At 33.9% G+C, this 21452-nt stretch overlaps 1 protein-coding gene across 2 annotated transcripts in view; it reads left to right on the top strand.

Moving 5' to 3' along the window:
* GPHN (gephyrin) overlaps positions 1-21452 on the top strand; it is a 351760-nt gene that overhangs the window by 88947 nt on the left and 241361 nt on the right. For both annotated transcript variants that reach the window (XM_087819798.1, XM_016223798.2), the window contains exon 3: positions 19206-19263. In XM_087819798.1, coding sequence (XP_087675924.1) covers positions 19206-19263 — 58 coding nt within the window. The remainder of the gene's footprint in view (positions 1-19205; positions 19264-21452) is intronic.

Below are 21452 nucleotides of genomic sequence, written 5' to 3'. Positions count from 1 at the left end.
AATGATATCTCATTATGGTTTTGATTTATGTTTTTCTGTTGATTAATGATGTTGAACATCGTTAGTAATGATGAGTGCATTTTCATATACCTGGTGGCCACTCATACGTCTTCTTTGGGGATGGTCTATTCATGATCTTCGCTTATTTTTTAATAGGATTATTATTATTATTATTATTTTACTGTTGAGTTGTAAATATTCTTAAATATTTTGAATATTAACCTCTTATCTGATAGGTGGTTTGCAAATATTTTCACTTATTCTGTAGGATGTCTTTTCACTCTAGTTTTTTTCCTTTGTTGTGCAATCTTTTTAGTTTGATGTAGTACCACTTGTCTATTTTGGCTTTGTTGCCTGTGCTTTTAGTGTCAAATCCAAGAAATCATTGCCAAGACCAATGTCAATCCCTATTTTTTCTTCTAGGAGTTTTACAGTTTTGGGCCTTACATTTAAGTCTTTAACCAATTTAGAGTTTTGTTGTTGTTTTTTTGTATATGGTATAAGACAGGGGCCTAATTTTATTTTCTTGGATGTAGATATCCTGTTTTCTTAACATCATTTTTTGAAGAGTCTATTTTATACCCATTTTATATTCTTGGCACCTTTGTTAAAGATCAATTGACTATATATACATGTATGTACATTTATTTATTCTGGAGTTTCTATTCTGTTCCATTGATATATGTCTGTTTTTATGACAGTGCCATACTTTTTCAGTTACTGTAGCTTTTTCATATATTTTGAAATCAGGAAGTGTGATGCCTACAGCTTTGTTCTTATTTCCTGAGATTGCTTTGGTTATTTGAGGTCTTTTGTGGTTCCATATGGTTTTTAGGATTGTTTTTTTCTATTTTTATAAAAAATGCCATTGGGGTTTTGATAGGGTTTGCATTGAATCTGTTGATTGCTTTGGATAATATGGACATTTTAACAATAGTAAGCCTTCCAATACATGAACACATTCTGTCTTTCCATTTATTTGTGTCTTTTAAAATTTCAGCAATGTTTTGAAGTTTTCAGTGTATAAGTCAGTTTCCTCCTTGGTTAAGTTTATTTCTAAATATTTTATTCTTTTTGATACTATTCTAACTGGGATTGTTTTCTACATGTCCTTTTCAGATAGTTTGTTTTTAGAGTATAGAAATACACCTGATTTTTGTTGTTAATTTTGTATCCTGCAACTTTGCTGAACTTGTTAATATGTCTAATGTCTAATTTTTTTCATATGTGTGGATTCTTTAGAGTTTTCTATGTATAAGAGCACATCATCTACAAACAATGTTACTTCTTCCTTTCTAAAAAAAAAAAAAAGCCTTCTATTTCCTTTTCTTGCCTAATTGCTTAGGCTAAGACTGCCAGTACTTTGTTGAAAAAGAAGTAGTGAGAGTGGATATCCTTGTCTTGTTCCTGATCTTAGAGGGAAAACTTTCAGTTTTTCACTGTTGAGTATGATGTTAGCTGTAGACTTTTCTTTATTATGTTGAGGTACATTTCTTCTATACTGAATTTGTTGAGTGCATGTTTTGAGATGATCATGTAATTTTATCCTTCATTCTTTTAATGTGTTGCATCATTTTAGTTGATTAGGACATGTTGTACCTTCCTTACATTCTCAGGGATAAATCCAAGTTCATCATGATGTATGATCCTTTTAATATGCTGATAAATTCAATTTGCTAGAATTTTGTTGAAGATTTCTTCATCTATATTGTTGAATATAGTTGGTGGGTTTTTTTATTTCTGTTGACTTCCAGTACCTTATCACTTATTTTGGGGAATATTTCACTGTCCTCCTGACTTCTCTGTCTTTACTCTCTTACTGATTAAATCATTTTGCATTATATTCTTGCAAAAATTATTTTTCTTTTCGTTAAAAGTGCATAATGTGTTCCCAGTGTTTCCCTAATTTATCCACTCCTTATTTACATACATTTATGTTTTACTAAATTTCACCAAAATGCCCCTTATTTTTCTGCCCTCTGTCTTCTACATATACAATTCTAATTTCAACTTTCTTGGTTTTGTTCATATTGATATGTGATAGAAACATAAATATTTAAAATATTTGCAATATTTTATACCCTTTATATCTCCTAACTCTCTGGCTAATAGATACAGAGATAAGTTGGAGAAGCCAAAAATGTACTAAATCCCTCACATAGTAAAGAGATGGCCAGAAAAAGAGGAATTGAAAGGGAAAGGAAAGGTTAAGGTAAGAGGTGAGTCTTGAATGAGTTTTCGAGAGAAAGGAGAGATTGGAGAGAAAGAAGGAGAAATTGCAGTTAAATGAAATGTAAGACTCTTAGTTAAGAGATGGACAAAAAGAACTTTTAAGAAATTTGGCTGTGTGCAGGGAATATGCAGTGTAACTACTTCCCTCATTCACATATTTATCGTTAAAATTTTCTCATATGTGAGAAAATAGAAAAAACATACAATATATAAAATATAATCCGAAATATATAAAACATTATATATTATATTAATATACTTTATATCTTATAAATATGCACATATATTATGCGATATATGTATATGGCATAAGCTATATATATTTATATATATACATACTATATACAAAACATATATTTATATGTTTTGCTTTTCCACCAAGATTATAAACTTCTTGAAGCCAAAAACCATCACTTCATATCCCACAAATTACCTTGAATAATCCTAAAGTGAGTTTCTTTCCATTGCTTACTCTTTTAATCTTTGTATTTTGCTCATTATATATCTCTCAATTTAAAAACTGTTACTAATTTATTTTCTCTAGCGAGTGACCATTCTTTAGTTTCACTTGCTAGGCAATTAAATGTCTACAACATCATGTGTAAAGAAAATTTCTTTAAGCCAAGCCCTCAGAAATGAATTATATATAAATATCTTGAAGTGGAAATTTATTATAATTGTTTAATAGAGTTTTAGTTTTAACAGTAGAAAAGTGAATAGCCATGTAAATCTTACCTAAGAGCAGATAATTTTTGATTTTGGGGTTTTTATTTATTATAAGATAATAAAAAGATAAAAATAAAGGTCAATGTTTATATTACATGAACGTTGTCAGTTGACAGTTAGCCACCTTTTCCTTTCCAATAAGAACAGCTGGACATGGTAGAGGTGCTGCAGGTTTATTTTTGCAGTTGTAGCAGATGGTTACCATTATTCTTTCCTAAGATAGTAAGAGACGAGACCTGAGCAAGTAATATTATTGAATAATTTTATCATAGATTTTTATTGCTATTTTAAAATCCATTGCTATCATAAAAGTATACCTGCTATCTTGTATAATTTGAGTGTTTGGGCCTAGATACTTAAATATATGCTTTTTAAAATAGTGTTTTTGAAAGATTATTAATAACTGTAAGAAATTTCTTATGGCCTTAACTATAGAAATTTTTTTTTTCACATTAAATTTTCTCTTTTTTGTTTGTGTAATTTTCCCTTTTATTGCGTTTTCTCTCCCTTTACCACTTTGGAGAAGTTTAGCTTGGTATTAGTTTTTCTAGGTTTCATTTAGATAGTTGTATTAGTCAGGATTTAATCAGGAAAACAGGAACCACTCTAGCTTTTTTAAGCAGGAAGGAATTTACTACAAGGAATTAGCAGTTTACAAAATTTGTCAAAAGCCTAAAGAGAATTGATGGTCAAGTAAGACCTGTGCTAGATCTTAGTTTTACTGCTAACATTTAGGGAGTCAGGAAGTTGAAGCAATTTCAAGAATTGTAAAGGGATAATTATGGCTGCCTCCAGTTCCAGATGCATAATTTATAGGAAAACACCTAGAGGGAAAATGATGCTGAGTTACCAGCAGAAAATCTGGCATTATAGTGGGGGTGCGGGGCGGGGAAGATTAATACCAAAGAACTTATATGCATATATGCATAACCCATGGACAGACAATAGTGCAGTGAAGGCCTGTGGAGGTAGCAGGAGCTGGGTAGAGCGGGTGGGGGGGGGGGGGCGGGGAACGGGACATCTGTAATACTTTCAGCAATAAAGAAATTTAAAAAATATATATATATATGGAGGATATGGCTAATACATAAGGAAAGTTTTATTCTATAAATTTATTTAATGGCATAGGATGGCATTTTTTTTAATGCATTGAGTTCTACATGGCTATTTCCCCCATTTTCTTATTGTATCTGTAAGTACTGACTGTTGAAAGTCACCTTTTGTGTGTGTGTGTGTCTTGTAGTACTTCTGTATTTTTATTATTATTGACAGTATAACATATGTCCCCATTTTCCCTCTTTGCCCACCTCCACTGGACCCCTGCCCTCTACCCCCTTTCCCTCTGGCTATCACCATACTGTTCTCTGTGTCTATGGGTTATGCCTATATGCTCTTTGGCTAATCTCTTCACCTTCTTTATCCAGTCCCCACCTCCCCCCTCCCTTCTGACAGCTGTCAGTCCATTCCATGTATCCATGCCTCTGTTTCTGTTTTGCTGGTAAGTTTATGTTGTTCATTAGATTCCACGTATAAGTAAGATCATATGGTATTTGTCTTTCTCTGACTGACTTATTTCACTTAGCATAATCTCCAGGTCCCTTCATGCTGTCACAAAAGGTAAGATTTTCTTCTTTCTTATGACCACATAGCATTCCATTGTGTCAATGTATCACAGCTTTTTTATCCACTCACCTACTGATGGGCACTTGGGCTATTTCCAGATCTTTACTATTATAAATAATGCTGCTATGAACATAGGGGTGCATATATTCTTTGGAATTGGTGTTTTGGGATTCATAGGATATAGTCCCAGAAGTGGGATCACTGGGTAATAAGGCAGTTCCATTTTTAATTTTTTTAAATATTTTTTATTGATTTTAGAGAGAGAAGAAGGGAGAGGGATAGAGAGATAGAAACATGAATGAGAGAGAAACATCAATTGACTGCCTTCTGCAGGCCCCCTACTGGGGATTGAGCCCAGGACCTTGGCATATGCCCTGATCTGAAATCGAACCAGTGACCTCCTTGTTCATGTGTCAACACTCAACCACTGAGCCACACTGGTCAACCAACCACTTTTAATTTTTTGAGGAAACTCCATATTGTTTTCCACAGTGGCTGTGCCAGTTTACATTCCCACCAACAGTGTACTAGGGTTCCCTTTTCTCCACTTATTCCTCAGTACTTGTTGATTTATTGATGGTAGCCACTCTGGCAGGTATGAGGTGATATGTCATTGTGATTTTAATTTGCATCTCTCTCATGATTAGTGACGTTGAGCATTTTTTTACATGTATTTGCTATCTGTATCTCTTCTTCGGAGAAGTGTCTATTCACTTCCTTTGCCTATTTTTAATTGGATTATTTGTCTTCCTGGCATTGAGTTGTATAAGTTCTTTATATATTTTGGAGTTTAACCCCTTGTCCGATATATCATTGGGGAATGTGTTCTCCCGTATGGTGGGTTCCCTTTTCATTTTGTTGATGGTTTCTTTTGCTGTGCACAAGCTTTTTAGTTTGATGTCACGTTTGTTAATTTTTTTCCTTTATTTCCCTTGCCCTAGGTGACATATCGGCAAAAATATTGCTGTGAGAGATGTCCGAGATTTTACTGCCTATGTTTTCTTCTAGAATTTTCATGGTTTTTCGACTTACATTTAAGTCTTTTATCCATTTTGAGTTTATTCTTGTGTATGGTATTATTTGGTGGTCTAGTTTTATTATTTTGCATGTACCTGTCCAATTTTCCCAACACCATCTATTGAAGAGATTGTCTTTCCCCATTGTATGTTCTTGCCTCCTTTGTCAAATATTAATTGACCGTAAAGGCATGGGTTGATTTCTGGGCTCTCTGTTATGTTCCATTGATCTGTATGCCTGTTCTTATAGCAGTACCAGGCTGTTTTGATTTCAGTGGCCTTGTAGAATTGTTTGATATCAGGTATTGTGATACCTTCAACTTTGTTCTTCTTTCTCAATTTTGCTGAGGCTATTCTAGGTCTTTTTTGGTTCCATATAAATTTTTGGAATATTTGTTCTAGGTCTGTGAAATATGCCATTGCTATTTTAATAGGAATTGCATTGAATCTATAGATTGCTTTGGATAGTATGGACATTTTAATGATGTTGATTTTTCCAAACCATGAACACAGTATATGCTTCCACTTATTTGTACTTCAATTTCTTTTTTCAGGGTCCTATAGTTTTCCAAGTACAGGCCTTTTACCTCCTTGGTTAAATTTATACCTAGATACCTAATTATTTTTGTTGCAGTAGTAAATGGGATTGTTTTCTTAGTTTCTCTTTCTGATCATTATTGGTATATAGAAATGCCACTGGTTTCTGGATATTAATTTTGTATCCTGCTGCTTTACCAAATTCATTTATTAGATCTAGTAGCTTTTTGGTGTAGTCTTTAGGGTTTTCTTTGAACAATATCATGTCATCTGCAAATAGTGACTGTTTTACTTCCTCCTTACCAATTTGGATGCTTTTTATTTCTTCTTGTCCGATTGCTGTGGCTAGGACTTCCAGTACTATGTTGAATAAGAGTGGTGAAAGTGGACATTCCTGTTGTTTCCTATCATAAGGGAAACACTTTTAGTGTTTGCCATTGAGTGTAATGTTGGCTGTAGGTTTGTTATATGTGGCCTTTATTACATTGAGGTATGTTCTCTCTATTCTCACTTTGCTGAGAGTTTTTATTATAAATGGGTGCTAGATTTTATCGAATGCGTTTTCTGCATCTGTTGATATGATCATGTGGTTTTTGTCCTTCACTTTGTTTATGTGATATGTTATGTTAATTAATTTGCAGATAATATACCAACCTGGCATCCCTGGAATAAATTCCACTTGATCATGGTATATGATCTTTTTAATGCATTTCTAGACCCGGTTTGCTAATATTTTGTTGAGGATTTTAGCATCTATGTTCATCTGAGATATTCTTACAATTTTCTTTCTTTGTAGTATCTTTATGTAGTCACCAACTTCTTATCTCATGTCACTGAATCCCGATCATATTGCATAACTTTTTTAAAGCGTGAAGTACAAAAGAAAATTAAAATATGCCACCTTTAGGAAAACAGAATTATTGGATGTACATGAAAAGGAAAACTTTTTTCCAGGTAACGTATTTAAGTATTAGTAAAAATAGAAATAAAGGAGAATATCCTCAGGTTCTTCTACTACATTCAAAATAACCATCCTTTTGGTCAGTGTTAAGTTTTCCACTGAATGTGGAAAGAAATAGGTAATTTCATAGTTAGTTTAGAAAAGTGCAAGTACTCATAATTTCAAAAATATCTCTAATTTGGAAGACAAAGTAACCTTCCTGTGTCAGTTACTTTATGAGTTAGTGAAATATAAACCTTTTCATAGAAATCCTACAATTCCGCTTTTTAGATACTTACAGTCCTTGTCATTTGCCTCAGGTAAGATTCTCTATAGGAGAAAATATTTATTTCACTTTATTGTTGCACCGTGATGCTTCTAAGTATTCAAGTACTCTAATGATAAATGCTGGAACAATGTTTATGTGCATTGATAGTGACCAGCAATTTAATTAATCATGATAATGAGTACAGAGAGAACAAGAAGAAATAGGCTGCAGTTTCTTTGAGTCAGATTGTGATTGTAAGCAAACATTCAGAGAATCATTAGAACTCCAAGGTGATTTTGTCCATGAAAGACCAGAGAATGAAGTTATTTGAGAATTTTAAAACCTAATAAATTTGCACTTTTCATTATCTAGAGATCAAGTAGTTTGGTCTTTCTCTGGGAAAACAACACCAATTTATTTACCCGTAGAAAAATATCTCAGCTAAACACAGTATTTTTACCCTTCAAAACCATAAATACAGGGTGTCCCAAAAACTGTATACACACTTTAACTACTAATAGCTCAATTTTGAAAATGAAATATATTTTAATAGACTCTGCCTTTATAATTATTCAAAGTGTGTATACATTTTGGTAGGGAACCATATATATCTTTACCCTAAAGAAGCCAAAATTTATTTAAAAGGAGTTTCAAAATATTTATTTCCACTCTGAAATGTTTTTTGTATTGCAAGAAATTATGAAAGTCATTAATACTTGTTGAAATGGGAGCAAATAAGAATAGTAACAAAGATACTGTCTTTCCTACCCTTATTTGTTTTGAATGTTGTATGTTAGCCTCTGTAATAAATATTTTTCTTGATATTTTTATGTCAAGTATGTATGTTTTATCTAAATTTTACCTCCACAATAAGAAAGAGATGTTGATGGAAAATGCTGCTGTGGATGAAAGTGCAAAGTTTGTGCTTGCCAACCTCAAACTGTTGGTTTAGGAGACCCGGATTTAAAGTATTCTTAACCTATAACTGTCTTACAAATGTTAATAGTATTTTTATTAATCCCTCCTAAGGAACCAAAATATTTTATTTAGATAAGTTTAAATACATGTAGCTAATGGCTACTCTATTTGGACAGCACAGCTTTAGAATAACACAATTCTATACAAATAAACCCAAAATTTCAATGATTTAATCCAAGTCTTATTTCTTTTTCACGCAATGGTCCAGTGTGAATATTTCTGTATGCCTGGGACAGGTCTTGCTTTTTCATGTGTGGCTTCATCATCCCTTAAGACCTTGGAGATTTTTGCTTCCAGATGGCAAAAGGAAGGAAAAATCTACTTCTTAAAACCCTAGCCAGAAAGTCAGAAAGGTCACTCTGCTGACAGTCAAGTAGTGAGAGCTAGTCATGTGGCCACATCTAGGTCCAAGGAACTGGAAAATGTAGTCCCTGGCTAAGTAGACACTACCCAGCAATAAATTTAACACAACGGTAGGAGGAACACAAATTTTTTTCCCCAATTTTATTATGTACTGGTTTTACATATACAGTTTAGTGGTTATACAATCATACTTTACGTAGTGTTCCCCTCAATATTTCCAGTACCCCAACTGACACCATACATAGTTATCACAATATTACTGACTGTATTCCCTATGCTTTACTTACACGCCTGAGACTATTTTGTAACTACCAGTTTGTATTTCTTAATCCCTTCACCTCTTATACCCAGTTCCCCAATCCACCTCCCCTCTGGCACCTCCAGTTTACTCTGTGTCTATCAGGTTGTTTCAACTTTGTTTGTTCACTTATTTTGCTTTTTAGATTCCACATGTAAGTTTAAATCATACGATATTTGTCATTCTGTGGCTGACTTATTTCACTGAGCATAACACCTTCTAGGTCCATCCATGCTGTTGCAAATGGTAAGATTTCATTCTTTTTATGGCCAAGTGATATTCCATTGTATATATGTACCACAGCGTTTTTATTCATTCATCCATTATTGATGGGCACTTGGGTTGCTTTCAGTATTATGGCTATTATAAATAACACTACAGTGAACATAGGGGTGCATATATTCTTTCGAATTAGTGTTTTGGTATCCTCAGATATATACCCAGAAGTGGAGTCAATGGGTTATAAGGCAGATCCATTTTTAATTTTTTGAGGACACTTGATACCATTTTCCATAGTGGCTGCACCCATCTGCATTCCCATCAACAGTGCACTAGGGTTCCCCTTTCTCCACATTCTTGCCAACATTTGTCATTTGTGGATTTATTGATGATAGTCATTTGGACAGGTGTGAGGTGATATCTCATTGTGGTTTTTCTTTGCATTTCTCTGACAATTAGTGATGCTGCATATCATTTCATACATCTATTGGCCTTCTGTATGTCCTCTTTGGAGAAGTGTCTATTCAGGTCCTTTGCCCATTTTTTAATTTGGATTCTTTGTGTGGTTTTTGGTGTTGATTAATATGAGTTCTTTATAAATTTTGCATATTAACCCCTTCTTAGCTGTATCATTAGACAATATGTTCTCCCATACAGTGGGTTCCCTTTTCAGTTTATTGATGGTTTCTTTTGCTGTGCAAAATTTTTAGTTTGATGTAGTCACATTTGTTTATTTTTCTTTCATTTCCCTTGTCTGAGGAGATATATCAGAAAAAATATTGCTATGAGAAATGTCAGAGATTTTACTGCCTATATTTTCTTCTAGGATTTTTATGGTTTTGAGTCTTGCATTTAAGATTTTAATCCATTTTGAGTTTATTCTTGTATATGGTATAAAAAGATGGTCTAGTTTCATTCTTTTGCAAGTATCTGTCCAGTTTTGCCAGCACCACTTATGAACTGTTTTTACCCCATTGTATGTTCTTTACACCATTGTATGTCCTTGCCTCCTTTGTCAAATATTAATTGACCATGTAGATGTAAGCTTATTTCTGGGTGCTCTATTCTGTTCCATTGATCTATATGTCTGTTTTTTATGCCATTACCATGCTGTTTTGATTACTATGGTCTTATATTATAGTTTGATAATCACGTAGTGTGATACCTCCAACTTTGTTCTTCTTTTTCAAGATTGCTGAGGCCATTAGGGTTGGTTTGTTTTTTGTGGAAACACAAATTTTGGATAGTTCTACCACAGAGACCAGGCAAGTAATATCCAAAAGTGAAAAGATCCAGATATCAATGCATATGCATTCACTGTATAAGGGGGGTGGCAGAGCTGTGGCATGACCTACACATAGAGAAGTTATTTATTATCAGCCAGTCTTGTCCTGTTTTAAGGTGGGGAAAATGTCGCCACATCTTTTAGATTTATGCATTTGGGGGGGTGTTTGTTTTTAATGAAGACCTGAAACCCAAGTTTTTAAGTGAAATATTCCTTAGTTTTAAAAGATTTTGAATAAAACTGCTACAAACATTCATGAACAAGTTTTTCTGTGAACAAATGTTATGTTTAACTTCTATGAAATTGCCAAATTGTATTCCTAAATTGCTGTACCATCTTACATTCCCATCACCATATGAGAGTTTCAGTAGCTCTGCATCTAACATTTGGTATTGTCATATTTTCTGATTTGGCCATTCTGATAGGGATAGTTTCAATTTCACTTCCTTATTACCTAATGATGTTGAACATTTTTCATTTTCTTATTTGCTCTCTCTTTATCATCTTTGGTCAAGTGTTTATTTAAATATTTTTGTCTTGCTCAGGCCAGTGTAGCTCAGTTGGTTTAAAGTGTCCTCCTTTGCACTAAAAGGTGGCAGGTTCGATTCCCAGTCAGGGCCCATACCTAGGTTGCAGATTCTATCCCCGGTTAGGGCTCATGCAGCCCATCGATGTTTCTCTCCCACATCAGTGTTTCTCTCTCTCTCTCTCTTTCTCTCTATACCGCTTCCTCTCTAAGAATCAATTAAAAAAAGAAAATCTCTTGCCCATTTTATTTTTTTATTATTATTTTTAATATGTCTTTATTGATTTCAGAGATAGGAAGGGAGAGGGAGACATAGAAACATCAATGATGAGAGTCATTGATCGACTGCTTCCTGCATGCCCCCTACTGGGGATTGAGCCCACAACATGGGCATGTGCCCTGACTGGGAGTCGAACCTCAATCTCTTGGATCATAGGTTGATGTTCAACTGCTGAGCCACGCTGGCCAGGCTCTCGTGCTCATTTAAAATATATATTTTTACTGATTTTGAGAGAGAGAGAAACATTGATGTGAGAGAAACATCGATGCGCTGCATGAGCCCTAACTGGGGATGGAAACTGCAACCTAGGTATGGGCCCTGGGGAAACATCCGTTGGCTCCCTCCTGCACACCCCCTACCAGGGATGGAGCCCACAACTCGGGGCATGTGCCCCAACCGGGAATTTAACTGGCAACCTTTCAGTGCACAGGACGATGCCCAACCAACTGAGCCATACTGGCCAGGGTTCTTTTGCCTGTTTTTAATTCAGTTGTTTGCTTCCTTAGTATTAAGTTTGGAGAATTTTATATGTTCTTTGTAAAGATATATACAAGCCCTTTGTTGGATGTGTGGTTTACCAACATTTTTTCTCAGTTTGCTGGTTTTTTCATTCTCTTAACATTGTCTCTCACAGAGCAAAACTTTATGAACTTTTTGCCTAACTTTAGGTCACAAAGATTTTTTCTTGTATTTTTTTACAAAATTTTATAATTTTACTTTTAGATCTAACATCAGTATAATTTTTTATAAGGTGCGAGAGATCAAAGTTCAGTTGTTTGCATATGGTTGTCCACTATTGTAACACCATTTGTGATAAAGTAAAAAGGGAATTTTGTATGCTTCCAGTAGGAAATAAGCAATGGAAAAGATATTTCTTAACTTATGTATTCTCACTATGTGGCTTCCTATAATGCTTTATCAGTCCCATTGTATAGCAAGTTCATTTGCTATAATGTGTTGACATTCTTTGAAAATAGGCTAATTTTAATCAAGAGCATATTTGTTTACAAATGCTTACCACAGTGAATTCTAACTACACTGTTCCTTTTCCATATTATTGGATTAAGAATATAAAGCTATAACCAAGTGACTAGGGTTTATCTTCTAGCAAACATGGGAATAAGCCCAATCAAAATAGAATTTATAAGCAAATGTTTTAATACTTTAAATGTGTAAACTACATGGTTATTTTGGACATTGTGTACATAATTTTGTTCTTACACAAATTTGCTTAAAGATCTCCCAAAAATCATTCAAAAGTCAGTAAACCAATAAATATTATTAAGCACTTATTTTCTAGGAATTGTATTAGGTTCTGGGGAAGCTCGAAAAAGATGATAGTTTTATGTCTTCAGAAATTCTATACTGAAGTTGATATATAGTAAAATCTAGAGCTACAAACTCAAATGTCTCGGTCTACAGACAGGTATTATAAATATGCTAAATATCTTGGTATAAAATAATAGGGAGAATTAGGACCTGTGTTAACTTAGACAATTAATTCCTTGATTAAAATCATCCACATAAGTAAGCAAACATATGTGGATAGATAGATGATAGATAGATGATAGATAGATAGATAGATAGATAGATAGATAGATAGATAGATAGATAGATAGATAGATAGATAGATATTCAAGGAAGCCATCTTAAAAGATTCAATTTAACATGGCCATAAGTTTGCAACCCTGCCTCTGACATTGAGGATCAATCTTCAGGTGTCTGGAAGGAATCTGAACTTGAAAGAAGTGACTTCACAAATAGTTATGTGCTAGTGGGCCCACATACAGCTTTCTGTGGTTAAAAAGCAGATTTTTCAAATGTACTGGGTTTATTTGTAGGTAGTGTGTTTCAGTGTATGTGTGTGTGTGTGTGCATCTGTATTTCCTGTAGTGAACATAATTCTTTTAATGCTCTCTTACATGTTATAATTGGTCATTGATATTTTGAGTTTCGCTTATTAATCTCATATCTAGCCAAATATTGAACTCTAATTTGTTCTACTAAACCTTTTAATATGAATTTAAAAACTGAAGGTACTGAGCTTTCCTGACCTGTACCTATTTTAGTGAGAACATTTCTAATTTTTCACCACTTAATATGATGTTACATTTTATTTCTTGTAATTTCCCCTTAATCAGGTTGAGGAAATTTCTTCTTATTTCTAGTTTACTTGAAGCATTTATTTTTATTTATTTAGATAAGGAGTAATATAGAATGTTATCAAGACTTTTCCAATATCTATTGAGATAGCCTTATCATTTTTCATTTACTTAAACCCTATTCCAGTGATAAATCTTACTTGGACATGATATTTTTTTTAACTTAATACACTGCTAAAATCTATTTAGGATTTTTGTGTCTGCTCCCAAACTAATCTTCCTATGCTGGTTAATTTTAAGTGTCAACTTGACTGGCCTGTGGGATGCCCAGATAACTGATAAAATATTATTTTTGGGTATGTCTGTTAGGGTATTTCTGTAAAACGTTAGCATTTGATTCAGTAGACTGAGTGAAGAGTCCTCCCTCACCAATGTGGGAAGGTATCATCCAGTCCACAGGGTGCTTAAATGAAACAGAAATGTTCAAGGAAGGATGAATTATCTCTCTTCTTGAACTGGGATGTTCATCTTCTCCTGCCCCTGAACATTGGAGTTTCTGATTGTAGGGCCTTGAAACTCTGGACTTACACCAGTGGCTTCCTGGTTCTCAGGCCATGAGACTCAGACTGAATTATACCACCTGCTTTCCTGGTTTTCCAGCTTGTAAATTGATTTATAATTGTGAGCCAATTATAAATCTCCTTATTTGTATATCTGTATGTATAGTTATATTCATATTCATAACCCTTATCCTGTTTGTTCTAATACACTTTCTAAACCTGCTTTCATACCTTGTTTCCCTTATTAAACAAATGTAAATTGTTCCTCATTGACTTCATAATAACAACTATTTCTCAGCCTAATATTTAAGACCCTCTTGGTCTTCATTTGAACATTCAACTTTTGCTCTAGATAATATGTGTAGTGCCTTACTATCTTTGTTGTTGTTGTTGTTAATCCTCATCGAAGGATATTTTTTCCATTGATTTTTTTTTTTTATTAGAGACAGTGGGAGGGGGAGAGACAGAGAGAGAGAAATATTGATGTGAGAGAGACATATTGATTGGTTCCCTCCCACACATGCCCCCAGGAGGGCTGGGGGATTGAACCTGCAGCCAAGGTACGTGCCCTTAACCGGAATCGAACCCTTGACCCTTCAGTCTGCAGGCTGATGCTCTAACCACTGAGCCAAACTGGCTAGGGAGCACCTGACTATCTTAACTCATACTATGCTTCTCACATGAAGTACTTTATCTCTACTTATCTAAATTCAAACCATGTAAAGCTCTAAATAAATTTCCATTTCTCTTGAGTAGCCATTCTAAACCATCCTGATTTCTGCATTCTGTACTATACTTTTGATAGTTCTCATTGTGTGTATCATTTATTTTAAGTTTATTTTGTATGTCATTATACTTAATTATATTACATTATTAAACTATATTGTCAGTTCTTGATAGGCCAGGATGATGACATAAATTTCTTTGTATTCTAAACTTTATTCTTTGTATTCTTTTCAGTACACAACGCAGTGCTTTGCATATTATAGGTGGTCATTAAATTTATTTGCATTAAATAAACAAAACTTCATTATTATTATTATTACTATTAAATTAGTATATTGGAAAGACAGGTTGAGGCAGAACTAGTAGACCTTAATCTGTACCAGATCTATGATAAATATATTGTGGATACTTCTAAAGAAATATTTTTCTCCTTTTCTATTTGGCTTCTATATTCCTTTAATGCAAAGTTTCTCATTCTTAGCATTATTGACATTTTAGGCCAGATAATTGTTACGAGAGGCTCTCCTGTGCATTGTGGGATGTCAAACAGCATCTCTGGCCTCTACCCACTAGGTGCCAGTAGCACCGTCCAAGCTGTTACTAATAAAAAATGTGCCCACAGACAATATTGCCGTGAAGGCCGGGGATGGAGCCAGAGCCAGGCAAAGGGGAAAAAGGGAGGGACATCTATAATACTCTCAACAATAAAATAAATTTTTTAAAAGTGTGTCCAGACATTGCCAAATGTTCCCCAAAAGGAAAATCACTCCCAATTGAGAAGCCACTCATGGTTTTAGCAGATTTTTTCCCCTCCAACAGTTTATACGTATGTAGAGAAAGCAATTAAAATTATAATCTTATCAAAAGTACCTCTGGTTCTTTTTTAGTGTTTTATTGAATTTCCATACTATTACAAATGCATGTTGCTGGACCATAAAGAATGCTATAGAGATATGGTCGTTCAGTGCTGTTCAAGTTTATAACTTTAGTAGCTTATGATATCTAAGGTAAATTGTCAGAATGTTGAGTTAGCTTTGGCAGGAAGCCTGGATGAACCACTTAGGGAACAGGGAAAACAGAAATAGAAAATGAACAAGGTAAATCCTTAATTGTTCTTTCTCAGTGTAAAACATCTTCATAATATTTATTCAACAGTTATACATAAAGTGCCTTATATATGCATGCAAGAATAGTAAACATTGAGTGGAATCTCTTTTTTTAAAAAAAAAGGTAAGAACTGTTCCTGCTTTTTAGTAATTTATAATGCATTGTGAAAATAGTTGCACACACATACACCCGAGAAACTAACAAAAACAAGACAGCACATGTGATTACCTACCAAATGAATGGGATAATCAATTCATGTTAAAAGTCATTTTCTAAGCAGTTTTCATTAGAAGCATCTTGCATTTGCTCTCCTCTTTCTCTAAAAATCAGACTATCTTTGTCTTATTACACTCCTCATTTAAATTTTTACCAGAGTTTAGAGCTCATTTCATGGACCTGAAGTTAGTACAGCCACACATCCCTCTACCTGCAAGTTTACAGTCAATAATATGGGTTAATGCAATACTCTGAGTTCTATTAACCTCTCTGCAATTAACTTGGAAGTGAAAATAAACTATTTTACTGTTAAAAGTTATGATTTACAAACCTTTTTTGTCTGTTAGTCTTATTATTTATTCCATAGTGTTAGAGTTTGAAAAGGAAGCATAGGTATGTTTGGAGTGAGAACAGAAAAATTTGAAAGATGATTGCTGGCTAATGATAAAAGTAAAAACACTTATAGCTGATTCCTCCACTCTCACTCCTGACAAGTAGAAGAGCTATCAGGTTTTTATACCATATAAACAACCACCTTGTTTTTCTTTTTTAACTTAATTCTTTTTTTTTTTTAATTGAAGTAATTCATTCACATATTTTATTGTTAACAGATGGGGAGAGCTCCACATCTCCATCTGTTATTAGTGGGAGTGGGCTTCTTGCAATATCCTGAGAAAAAGAATTTTCTGAGACTTGCTCAGGAGGATGAGATATTGTAGAAAGCTTTATTTCTGTGGAATTAAACCCCTGAGTTTCCAAGGTCCCATCTCCTTCCATCCCTCCAAAGAAGAAGTCCCATTTTGCCTTCAGCAGGGCTAACATCAAATTCAGTGTCCCAAGTTTCCATTCTGTTTTAGGGCATAGTCCAATCCAGCATCATGCTAGCTTAGTTTGGTCAAAAGACCTGAATAGACACTTCTCAAAAGAGGACATACAGATGGCCAATAGACATATGAAAATATGCTCAACATTACTAATCATCAGAGAGATGCAAATTAAAACCACAATGAGATTTCACCTCTCACCTCTCAGAATGACTTAAATCAACAAACAAGTGTTGGGGAGGATGTGGAGAAAAGGGAGTGCAGATTGTTGTGGCCACTATGGAAGGCGGTATGGCGTTACCTCAAAAAATTAAATGGGACTGCTTTATGACTCAGCGATTCCAATTCTGGGAATTTATCCAAAGAAACCCAAAACACTAATTCAAAAGAATATATACACCCCTATGTTCATTGCAGAGTTATTTACAGTAGCCAAAATTTGGAAACAGCCCAAGTGTCCATCAGTAAATGAGTGGATAAAAATGCTGTGGTACATTTATACAATGGAATACTACTCGGCCGTAAAAAAGAAGGAACTTTTACTCTTTGCAACAGCATGAATGGACCTGGAGAGCTTAATGCTCAGTGAAATAAGCCAGTCAGAGAAAAGTACTGTGTGGTTTCACTCACATGTAGAATCGAATGAACAAAATGAGCTAACAAGCAAAATAGTGACAGACTTATAGAGAGCAGGCTGACAGCTGGGGTCAGGGTACTGGGGAGGAAGATGGAGGGATTGAGAGAAGCTTATGGACATGGACAACAGTGTAGTGATTGCCAGGAGGAGGAGGGGTGGAAGGAGGTAGAAGAGGGCATGGGGGGTAAATGGTAATGAACAGAGACTTGGCTTGGGATGGTGGACACACAATACAGTGTACAGATGATGTGTTGTAGAATTTTGCACCTGAAACCTATATTCTTTTATTAACCAGTGTCACCCCAATAAATTCAATTAAGAAAAAATTAAAGAATAAAAATAAAAAATTATTTCAATGTGCCAAAAAAAAAATCTGAATACTAATTACATTAGCAAGATAAATGATAACATTCAAGTGTTTAAATGCAGAGCTTTCAATAAAGATAATTTTGTTAAATTATTTTTAATGTAAATGAGAATATCATTTTTTAATTTACACATGAGATAGGAGTATCCTGAAGTATCTAGAATATATAAGTGCCTTATTTATGACACTGTTGTTTTTTATATTGAGTACTTACCAAGTCAAATAAGTAATCAGAAATTTTCTTTTTAAGAACCAAATTAGAGCCCTGATAGCTTGGTATCTTGGAATTTAGGAACCTAGAGTACCTGTCTGATAGAGATATAATAGTAGCCACAAATGCTAGCCATTTAAAAATTTTAGTAGCACATTTTAAAAACTAAATAGAAGCAGACTTAGTTAATTTTAATATAGCTTATTTAACTCGGCATATCCACAATGTTATTTTAGCATATAATCAGTACTGTTAAATTAACCTTTTTTTATACTAAGTATTTAAAATCTGCTATGTATTTTACACTTAATGTAAATCTCAATTAGTATCTTTACTTACTAGCTCCTTCAGTTACTTAAGAAAATTACTGAATATTTTTGTGTCTCAATTTCTCCATTCTTACAATGGAGACAGTTGTAACAGTTAAATTAGATAATATATAATATGCCTATCAAATAGTGTTACATAAATCTTAGCTGCTTTACAAAAATATTTAAAATAGATGAACATGATATGTAATGTCATCACTGCCTCAAGGCAAAGATCATGTCTTACGCATTAAATTTGTAACTTTCAAACACTCATCTTTTTACATTAGACAGTGCTGGGTACACACATCTCTCTGAATCCTTGTTTAAATTATTTTTAAGAAGAAGCAAAATTAGTATTGGCTCATCAGTTGTGACAAATGTATCACAATGCAAGATGTTAAAAGAGAATACTGTGGTAGAAGAATCTGAAATAAATTACTTTCTGTTTATTTTCTCTGTAAACCTAAAACTACTGTAAAAGGTCAAGTCTGTTATAAAAACTGACAAACATAAAAAGCAAACACCATGTCTGCTGCTGATTCTTGATATATCTTCATTGTGACAGAATCCATCAGTAAAAGTGGCAGTTCCAGTATCATTAAAACCATCAATCAGAGAAGTTTAGTTATGGTTAAAAATCTAACAATGTTTCCTCTTCCAGTAGTCATTCATTATCTACCTCTTTTTAACTAATATATGGAAAAATTAATCATAAAATGGTTCTTTTGCCTTCATGGTTAATGGGGTGGGCAATGGGCATTATTGGTGGCACTCAGATGTTAATGGCAGAAATAGTCCTATTTTTTTACACACTGTTGCCGGTTTTGAGAATATTTTCTTCTCCTGATTGCAGGTTGGGTGGGACTATATCAGCATACAAGATAGTACCAGATGAAATAGAAGAAATCAAGGTACAGTATGGCATTTTTCACCTCTATAGAGACTTAGTATCTTGGCGCCAGTAGGGGAAGAATTGCTTATTCTTTATGCTGTTGAATCTTTGGTTGTATTAGGACAGCATTTAATTCCAGGTTATCCTATTTGAATTTATATATATCTCAAATAACCACCATCCATCAGATTTCCTCTATCATCATCAGTGCATTTCTAAGAAAAACATTAGGAAAATCAAAAAGGAACCCTTTCCTGTGAAATTCATTGAAAAATCTATTAAAGAAAGCACTGTATTTATTCATTAGTGTGCATAATGAATTACCTTGTTATCCTGTTTTAATTTCTTTTTCTTATAAGTTTTTGCCAATTATAAATTTTATCAGTCTTCTAGTAAATATTTCCTGGTTCCTTTGAAAACAATATGCCAATTTCAATTTAAAATGTATAGTACTGGCCTTGGCTAAGTAGACCAGTTGGTTGAGCATCTTCCATATACACCAAGGTTGCGGGTTTGATCCCTGGTCAGCGCATATACAGGAATCAACCAATGAATGCATAATCAAGTGGAACAGCAAAATCAATGTTTCTCACCCTGGCCGGGTATTTCAGTTGTTTGGAGCATCATCTGTATACCAAAAGGTTGTGGGTTCAATTTCCGGACAGGGGACGTACCTAGGTTGCAGGTTCAATTCCAAGTTGGGTCACCTACAGGAAGCAGCGATTGACATGTCTTTCTCTTTCTCCCTCTCTAAAATCAATAAAAACACCCTTGGGTGAGAATTTTTTTTAAATTGATGTTTCTCTCTCTCCCCCCCTCTCTCTCTAAGTCAATTTTAAAAATTTACAGTACAATAAATGAAAAATTGACATTTTAAAAAATTACAGCGTTATTACAATGTTCTGTTTCTAACATTTTACTAAACCTTATGGACTATTAGGGGCTTTTTTGTTTTTGTTTTTTTGTGTGTTTATTTTATTTTATTTAAATATATCTATTGATTTCAGAGAGAGGAAAGGAGAGGGAGAGAGAGAGATAGAAACATCAATGATGAGAGAGTCATTGATTGAGCCCGCAACCCGGGCATGTGTCCTGACCGGGAATCGAACCCCGATCGCCTGGATCCTAGGTCGACGCTCAACTGCTGAGCCACGCCCGGCCGGGCTAGACTATTAGTTTTATAACATCACATGTGGCCCTTATTTAAAAGCAGTTTACAGTCTAACAAGAACTGAACTTGCTACCTATTCCATAAATAGAAGTTAACAATTGGATAGAAGTGTAGTGAAGGATAAACAATACTGAGTTAAGGTGTTAAAAATAACATGTAAAGTTCTCAAGAAATCATTAACCTTGATTTGATCAACTTTTCAAAATCAAGTTAAATTCAAATCTTAAGTAATTCTTTCATTTATTTACATTATTTTAAAATTATTTGAGCTTTATTATGTAATATACTGTTAGTTTCAATATGTCAGGTATTATGTGTAGTCAACATCTGGAATTAATGCCATGATTATACTCTAGCATTAAATCAAAACAAAACAGGAGTATCAAGAAACTTACTCAAACTTGATATAAATTCTCAGTAGTTGGCTGGGAGGAAGCTTTGGCCTAATCCAGATCTCTCATTTTTTAAAAGAGAAAGTGGGAATTAATAAAGGTAAACTTTTAAAATTAATTGTTTGAGTTCCAATAATTACTTCCAAAAATATAATCAAGAGTTTAAAGTGTCAGAATAACATGAGAATATTACTTCCTTTTTTCTTTTTTTCTTTTTCCAACCTCTTTATTCAAAACCATTTAAGATAAAATTGGGAAGAGGAAAGATTATAGTGAAAATGCAAATCTTTTTCTTTCCTCTCTAAATCTTTTCTTTTTCTTCCAGGTTTACTTATGTTTTTTACTTTCCCTTACAATTATTCCTTCTTTTTTTAAAATTTATCTTTATTGTTGAAAGAATTACAGATGTCCACATTTTTCCCCCATTGACCCCTTTTACCTCACACCCACCCTCTGCCCCTGGCCTTCACCACTCTATTGTCTGTGGCCATGGGTTAAGAAACTTTAAGTAGTCAATAAATGTATATGTAAATAATTAAGCAGCAGTTATATAAAGGATAGAGTTGAAATCCATCTCTCTACAAAGTGTTCTGTCTTATTTATAATTATAATATGTTAAGTGATTAAGGTAAACAGTGTTTTATG

The sequence above is a fragment of the Miniopterus natalensis genome, chromosome 1 (assembly GCF_054644295.1).
Source record: "Miniopterus natalensis isolate mMinNat1 chromosome 1, mMinNat1.hap1, whole genome shotgun sequence".
Classification (NCBI taxonomy): Eukaryota; Metazoa; Chordata; class Mammalia; order Chiroptera; family Miniopteridae; genus Miniopterus; species Miniopterus natalensis.
The sequence above is the reverse complement of the archived record's forward strand: the minus strand, read 5'-3'. Positions and strand labels throughout refer to the sequence as shown.